The 8,271-nt window shown below is 56.3% G+C and overlaps 1 protein-coding gene across 1 annotated transcript in view; it reads left to right on the forward strand.

The window, feature by feature from the left end:
• Positions 1 to 7,189, forward strand: part of R3HDM4 (R3H domain containing 4) — a 31,262-nt gene extending 24,073 nt beyond the window's left edge. The window contains exons 6-8 of the mRNA XM_024204379.3: positions 315 to 400; positions 1,514 to 1,569; positions 3,756 to 7,189. Coding sequence (XP_024060147.1) covers positions 315 to 400; positions 1,514 to 1,569; positions 3,756 to 3,859 — 246 coding nt within the window. The 3' untranslated portion in view covers positions 3,860 to 7,189. The remainder of the gene's footprint in view (positions 1 to 314; positions 401 to 1,513; positions 1,570 to 3,755) is intronic.
• The last annotated feature ends 1,082 nt before the right edge of the window (positions 7,190 to 8,271 follow it).

Below are 8,271 nucleotides of genomic sequence, written 5' to 3' on the forward strand. Positions count from 1 at the left end.
GGCCCGGTCCCTGTGACCAGCTGCATGCATCACCCCCCTGCCTGCACAGGCGAGGCGGCAGAACGTGACTTCATGTAGGGAACGCAGACGCTTGCTGCCCGGGGGTATGGAAGACACTATCTTGGCAACCGTCCACTTCAGAGGGAGATGTCTGAGGATCTCGTGGCATCCTGTTCGCGGGTCGGCCTGTCGGCTGGCCCAGCTTTCCGGGTGCACGCAGCTCCTAGCCTGCAGCTGGTGACCCGATGCTGGTTTCAAGCTTCCAAATAGCTTCTCAGCCATATTGTCACCTCCACTTGATTCTCATTTTTCAGGGGACCCTGGAGTGTCTGGAGGAGGAGTTACTGGCCTTTTTCTCCGTCACCCCTCACTCCGTCTACACAGCGATGATGGACAATAGGTAATCCTTCTTCCTTGCTGCTGGGACGGCAGGGCACCTTGGCTCCTGTCCCAGAGGAAGTGGGGGAGGGAGGGTTTTGCCCGGTGATTCCTGCTGGAGCGGGTTCTCGCTTAGTAATGAGGTCACTGGGGGTGTGTGACAGTCAATCTGTCAAGGTGCCAGGTACACTGGATCTTCGGGGCTGATCTTGCAGACCGCAGGCACGAGCCAGACCGAGCGGCCCCACGAAGGGGCCTTTGACTCGAGTTCTTCAGAGTTGCCTGTTGCAATGGACTTGTGGGGATCGGAGGCCTCTGCCTGCATCCCCTGGAATGCAATCTTCTGCCTTCCGGCCACCAAATGAGGGTATGTCCTCACTGCAATAAAACGCCCGTCGCTGGCGCACAGCAGCTGACTCGCGTTCGGGGGGGCTGCAGGGCTATAAAATTGCAGTGTAGATGTCCAGGCTTGGGCTGGAGCCTGGGCTCTGGGACCCTCCCCCCTCAGGGGTCCCAGAGCCCAGGTTCTAGCCCAAGCCTGGCTGTCTCCACTGATTTTTATAGCCCCGTGAGCCTGAGTCAGCTGATGCAGGCCAGCCCCGGGTGTTTGACTGCAGTGTAGACATACCCCAAGAGTCGGATCGGATCTAAGATTGCTGGCTGGAGAGGGGCTCAACAGACCTGTCCTCTTCAGAGAGAGAGGGCCAGATTCGCTCCAACCTCAGGTTATCTGCAGGGCCGGCTCCAGGTTTTCTGCCACCCAAAGCGGCGAAAAGAAAAAGAAAAAAAAGCCAATCAACGGCACTTCGGCGGCAGCTCAATCGCGCTGCTCCATTCTTCGGTGGCAGTTCAGTGGCGGGTCCTTCACTCCCTCTCTTCCGAAGAGGAAGAGAGGGACTGAGGGACCCACCGCCGAAGACCCGGACGTGCCGCCCCGATACCGGACGGAGTGCTGCCCCTTTGTATTGGCCGCCCCAAGCACCTGCTTCCTTAGCTGGTGCCTGGAGCCGGCCCTGTTATCTGGACCAATAGCCTGTTTGCCGCAGGGGGCCTGACGTGCTGCTCCGTGAGCTCTTACGATGGAGTTTACAGAACCACGTGTGACCAAAGCCCGGTTGGTTTGTTTTTGTTCCAGCTTTGAGCGGCTGCTGCTCCACGCTCTCTGCCAGTACCTGGACCTCGTCTCTGCCAGTAAGAGCCTTGTTTTGGTTCTCTTCTCTCCATTGCTATCGGGCCTCTCCAGCTAAGCCTCCTCCTCCCCACCCTCCCCTCACCCCCGCCCCGCCTGCCTTCCACTGCAGCTCACACCACACGCTGCCGGCGCTTCCCTCTGGCCCTGGGAGCTGGGTTACCCCGGGAGATTATTTGAAGGCCGCGTGGGGCTGGGAGGCAGGAATTCCAGCATTGTAATCCCAGCTGTGCCAGTGAGGAGTTGTGTATCTTTCAGTGCTTCATTCCTGCCCCGCTAGGGAGCTGTGGGGTTTGACTGGCTAATGTTGGTACAGCCGTTGGAAACGCAAGTCGCTGTCTCAAATGCTCAGCACCGTTCTGTATGGCCAGTCCCCGTAGGGCCAGATCCTGGGACTCCAAACGCCCCTGGACGCAGCCCTTAATTACACAGCTCAATGAGCTTCTTGCAACCCACTCGACTTTGTCCTGGGCTCTGCTTCCCTCCCTGCTGTGCGGCGTTATTCCGTGCCCCCTCCGGCCCAGCCCGGGGGGGGGTGGGGGAAGGAATCCGTTCCCAAGCTGCAGCACTGCTTACAGCTAGCGGGGTGTGCATGAGGGGAGATGGAGCTGAGTGTGTTGGGTGGCATGTCTGGGCCGGGAACCCCATTCGCTCTGGCGTCTTGGCAAGGCAGTGGGAGTTGCTGTTGCCATAGGCGCCAACTTTTCCTGGCGCCGGTGGGTGCTCGTGACCCCCCTCCCGGCCCCGCCCCGACTCCACTCCGCCCCCGCCCCCATTCCAACCCCTTCCCCAAAGTCCCGCCCCCAACTCCACCCCTTCCCTGCCCCATTGGACTCCTTCCCCAAATCCCCACCCCAGTCCTGCCTCTTTCCCGAGCGCGCTGCGTTCCCCCTCCTCCGCCCTTCCTCCCAGTGCTTGCCGCCGTGAAACAGCTGTTTCGTGGCGGCAAGCGCTGGAGCTGGGGAAAGAAGAGGCATGCTCAGGGGAGGAGGCGGAGGTGAGCTGGGACGGGGTGGGGAGCTGCCGGTGGGTTCAGAGCACCCACCAATTTTTCCCTGTGGGTGCTCCAGCCCCGGAGCACCCACGGACTCGGCGTCTATGGCTGCTGCTTATAACAGGGCCGAGTTTGGCCCAGAGATTCGCCATCCCACTGCGAGGCTGAGCCCTTGGGAGACGTCCTGCGGGTCCTGGAATTGATCTCACTATCGGCTGCTGCTCTGGGTGAGCCGTTCACTGGGGAGTGGCATCCTGCCGTCCTTCCACATGTTCATCAGGAGGTTCGGCTCAGCCGGTTCAAAACAGCCCGCTGTTCACTTGGCCCAATCAGTCTCTTGCGGCCTGCGGCTCCCTTCCAGGCAGCGAGCTGGCCTGGCCACCGGGAACCAGCAGGAGAGTGTCTGTCTGGAGGGTGTGATGGGCTGGAAGGGCACACTGCGTGCTGTCTGTGTGCGAAGGGAGCTCATGGGGTGAGGCTAACTTTGCGTTGGAAATGAGCACATACAAATCCTACTGGGAATACAGCATCTCGCAGCTGGGAGGCACAGTGGGTTAGCAGCTCAGATGTGGGCCGGGCCTGGTCTCAAATCCTGCCGGAGACTCTGACCTTGGGCAAGTCATATTGTCATGTTGTGCCTCAGTTTCCCCATCTGTAAAACATGGCTGACCCTACTTGCCTCTCTCTGGGCAGTGCTGTAAGACGCCATTGAGGGGGTCTGCAAGCAGGTGTGCTCCTGCCCCGTTCTTAACCCAGTGCACGCAAACATTCCGGATCTGGCCCAAGCCTACCCCCTCTTTGGGGCTTGCATTTATCAACTTGGCTGCCCAACCCCCTTGGGCAACTTTGAAAACTTCAACCTTAAGTAACAAAACACAAACCTCAACCTAAGAGTTCTCCTGAGTGTGGCTGTGGCTACAATTTTCTTCAGGCAGGACACCGCTGTCCATGCCTCTGGTGCCTTCTGTGTTAGGTGCTCGTATAGCTTATCCCCCTGGGTCGGAACTAATGAGACCCACCTGGTCTGATCACTGGGGTGAGTGAGTAGAAGAGCACTGTATCTTTCTGTTTGGTCCTAGAATATAACCCCAACTGCAGGCCCCAATCCTGTGGTCTTTGCTCTGACTATGTGAGAGATAGAGGCATGATCTGGTTCCAAAAATAGAATTTAAACTCCTTCCTCTCTCTGTCCAGGTTCTGACTTTGAAGGGAAACGCCAAATGAAAGTGAGCAACAAACACAGAGACTTCCTGCCCCCGGAGTTACTGCTGTCCGCCTACTTGGAACAGATGAGCTGATAGGTCTGGAAGACATCCCACTCAGTGCTCTGAAGGCTTCTACAATCCCCGAATCTGCTCTCCGTCCACTCAGTCCTCGGCGTACAAACGGGGGGGTGTCCCCACCCTCTCAGACGATTCTCTGCACTTGTGCGATGGCCTAACCGGCGGGTGGGTTTGCGTGGAGCCGGTTAGATCGCCGCCCCCTGGGCCCTGCTTCAAGATCAGAAGTCTTCCCTTGCCCATCGCTGAAGCCCTGCAGGCATCTCCCGCAGCTGCCACTCTCTCTTCCCCGTGTGGCAAAGCTGTTGCAACACTGGGGTGTGACTTCCAGTTTCCTCCCCACCCCCGGGGTGCTCCTGGTTCCACCCAAGGCTTCTCCGTACTGCTCCCGGTACCCAGGGGAGGGCACCATCTCTGCTCCTGACAGAGGCCTGCAAGCACCCCCCAGGCAGACCACTCTGTCGGGGGTGGAACCACCTGCTGGACAGCCCAAAACGTCAACCTTCATCATGCTCAAGTGTCCAACCCCCACTCAAGGACTGAGGACTCTGCCTCTCCTGAAGCCTTTGCTCTGGATGGGCAGAGTCCTGGTTGGAGCGGGTGAGGGGGGTAGGAGCTGACTCCAGGGGTCTCCCCTGCTGCCTGTAGGCTGGTGGGAGGTGAGGAAGCGTCGTCCCTGCAGGCTTCCCTCAGCGGCCCATCGACACTGTCAAATGCATGTCGGCTGTTGTTGCGACACTGTTCCCTCTTGTCGCGTAGATGGGATCTTGACTGTGTCCCTTCTGCCCCCCAAGCCATGTTCCGGATTCAGGATCCAGCCAGGTTCGGGGTGATGGTGAAAGTCCTGTTCACGTAAAATGGAATCGTGCTTTTAACCATGCTGGGGGAACAAGATCGCTTCTGAATAGTGAAGATGGGCCCTTCATCTCAGCCCCTTCGGGCCCACATCCTGGCCTCATTTCTCTGACTCACTGGCCTCTTAGCTTGGCAGGGGGACTCCAGGACCTGCTGCTGCCGCCAGATATCACCATGCTTAAGGTGTGAGACCAGTCTGCCGAGCCCTGCCTTGGGTGTGGCGCTATCTCCCAGCAGTAGCTGTGCTCCCTGGAAGCGTGAGTGTCTATACGCCAGCTCATTTAAACACAAACAAACAACCTGTCCCTGGGGGACTCTGGCTTCCCCGGGGCTGAATTTGGAGCAGTATTTTTGTGATACAACAGTTCCCTTTCGGCCTTAGCATTTCAGCTGCTCTGACCTGGCCCTTGAGCATCTGAATTGGTCTCATTCCCCAGCTCAGCAAACACTTCAACCGGTGCCTAAAGCTGAAGCATGGGCTGAAGTGCTTTGCTGAATCAGGGCCTGAATGTCCAGCAGCTGGTGGAGCAGATCACTTGTAAGTTGCATTTCACAAACCAGGGCGGCAGGGGGATTACCACAGACTGCAACAGCCTTGCAGGGTCGGGGGTGGGCACTGCTTTGGTTGGTGCCTAACCCTGTTTCCGCTCGCTACCCACCACAGAGTTAGTGCTTTAAAGCAGTGCAGGCTCGGCCCTGCATACAATCCAGTGGCGTACAGGGGGCGTAGATCTCCCCCCGAATGCACGCATGAGCACTTTCCTAGCCTCGTCTCTGTGGAAGGCAAAGGAGTGAAAGATCTGTGTGAAAAGCTCGAAGAAGTGTCCAAGCAGGACTCGGCGCCCCCCTCCCCTGCTGGCTGCTTGGTTTGGGAGAGCGATCTGTTAGCTCCCACAGAAGCTCAGAGGAGAAGCTGTCCAGGGAGCCAGCCCCGAGTGGGAGTAACTAGCCCATTGTTTAGTGCATCCGTGTGGATTGGCATTGAGCAAACAGCCCCCTGAAGCCGGATCGCTATTGTTTAAGCTTTGGTACAGTTATCAGTGAGACATTTAACACAAAGCTCTGGCTTTCTCTGCAGTGCGGGGGCCTTTTCTAAATATGGTGTGTCATTTTATGCAGGTTTGTGTTTTGTGATTGTGGAATCGAAGCCAGGCCCCCGGCAGTCCTGCCGCTCGCAAGCGGGGCTGGGTGGTCAGAGCTGAACGTCTCAGCTTGGGCCACCTGGGTCTGCCAGGGGTTTCCGGCGGGGGGGGGGGGGGCAGGGGAGGGGTTTATATCATGGCGCAATTTAAATAGCTCCGTTTCCAGCTCTCTAGTGCCGTGAAGCGCCCGTTGGGATGTGTGTGGTTTTTAATATGTATACTACGTGTTGCGGTGTTTAATTTGGTGCATATCAAGAGCTGCTCTCCCCTGTACATAGCAGCTGGTTTAAAGGGATGGGCCGGGTTTGATTCATCACCAGCTTGTGCTGCCTGTGTCCCCGATCAGCCCTGTGGGGAACAGCTCCTGTATTGGAATTCTCTGCAGGTGAGTAGTGAAGAATCCCGACCGAGGAGCGCTCTCCGCACAGGCTCAGGGCTTGAGTCTCCTCTCCCTTGGTTTCACTGGAGTTACTCCTGACTTAGACGGGTTAGTGACCAGAATGAGGCTCCCAGAGGGCAGGATCAGGCCCATTCCCCCTCTTCTCACTGAGCACCAGTGTAGATCGTGCGTGAGGCTTTACACCGAGTGGGTGGAGAATCGGGCTCCATTGACATCTCCTCTTCCCTTGTAAACCAGCTGGATGTAAAAAACTTTTTCAGCAAAAAAACCTCTCACACACAGCCACAGAGATTTGCTTTGGACAGCCGTGCTCTCCCGGGCGAGGGTCTGGTCTAGCCGGACAATGCAGCACAGCAGACCGCAGCGCTTGACTTCCCATGGGTGTGTCAGACCCACGCACCATTCGGGGAGCTGCTCTGGGCAGAAAAGGCCGACTCCTGCGAGAGTCCCTGCTTTGCTCTGCCTTGGGGCCTGGCTTCCCCTCCTGCCATCTCTGCACGCTGCCTCTCCAGCCCGTGCTGAGAGCCCTGGTCTGGTGAGACGACGCAAACCAAAGCGATCTTGGCACGGGCAGTGCCTCTGTGCAGCCCAGCCCCCAGTCAGGACCGTACTGCGGCTTGTAACGTGGATATGGATGTTGTGCGTCGTGCTTCCGGGAATGTTTATCGATTTTTCTTTTTAATTGTGTCAGTTGTATCCGCCGGCCCCAGCTCTTGTCTCGGTTGAAAGGACCGTCACCTGTTTTAACGGCAGCCTTCACCTGCTGTGCCTGAGCAAATCCATGCGTGGGACGGCGCCTGTGTGGAGTTTGTAATGCTTTAATCTGCTGTTAACCAGAGGCCAAAACTGGGGCTTCTGCTGAAAGGAGAAAAAAAAACAAAAAGGTTCCTTCTGAGCTGACTCAGCTGTTGAAGGTATGTGCACAAGGACAATAAATCATGGTGCTCCGGAGTCACCTGTCTGCTCGTGTGTCGTGTACTAGCGATCGCCCTCTGCCCAAGCCAGGGTGGGTATTGTTAGCAAGAGGGGTAGGACACTGAGGCTTTGTCTACACAAGCACTTTTGTCGGTGAAGGGTGTGAAAAAACCACCTGGTGTGGACAGCGCTGTGTCAGCGGGAGACACTCGTTGGGGGGTGATTCTTTTTCCCGTCAGCATATATCAGCTACCCAGGAGGTCTTGCAGTGGTACGGCTGTGCCACCGTGTGGTCCGGAGTGAAGACGTGGCCTGATGGAATATCCTGCCGCGCTCCGACGCGAGGCAATTAACTTGTGAGTCGTCCTAACTGGGAGAAACTCCAGGGCTTCTGCTGTAGCACCATCCAATCTTCCATTTGAAGAGAAACCGGGCCAGCTGCCACCGCACGCTGCGTTGAAATCCACTTAGCCCCCTGGGTGTTGTGAAACTGACATAGGCGTAAATTATATTTTCAATCAGTCTACTATACAAAAGCTTTGTGCTCCATAATAGCAGATTTCTGAAACTATCAAACACAGTCGACCTGTTTTTCTTAAAGGTACTTGTGTACCATTTTTAAAGTGCCTCCTTTTTCTTTCTCTTTTTTTTTCTTTCTGTTAGCAGTAAGAGGCCTTGTCTGTTCACAAGTTCCACCAGTTGAACTATATAGCTGTGAAACTAGATTATAGTTAAGCCAGTGGAAGCCTTCTGGGGACCCACTTCTAAACCAGTGGCTCAACTGATTCCTCTCTGTAACTTGTGCCCTTTGAGTTCTGACTGAGTGACGCCGGTTGTAAATAGATTTCTTGCTCATATTAACCACTGCTTGTGCTAGGTGCTGTACGGAGGGTGAATGACTGGCCCCATCCCAAAGACCTTGCCGGTTAGAAGATGACCTTACAGGTGCATGAGACAGACCAAGCAGGTTGAGGTGAAGGAGATGGGATAGCAAAGATAAAAGGATGTGTGGGATTCTGAGCCAGTAGAGAACAACCTTGCCCCTTCCCTGGCTAGAACCGTAATGCAGTCAGTTGGATGCACTCTGGTAGAGATATCAGAGGGGTAGCCGTGTTAGT

The sequence above is a fragment of the Terrapene carolina genome, unplaced genomic scaffold (assembly GCF_002925995.2).
Source record: "Terrapene carolina triunguis isolate 2854851 unplaced genomic scaffold, T_m_triunguis-2.0 Scaffold194, whole genome shotgun sequence".
Taxonomy (NCBI): domain Eukaryota; kingdom Metazoa; phylum Chordata; order Testudines; family Emydidae; genus Terrapene; species Terrapene triunguis.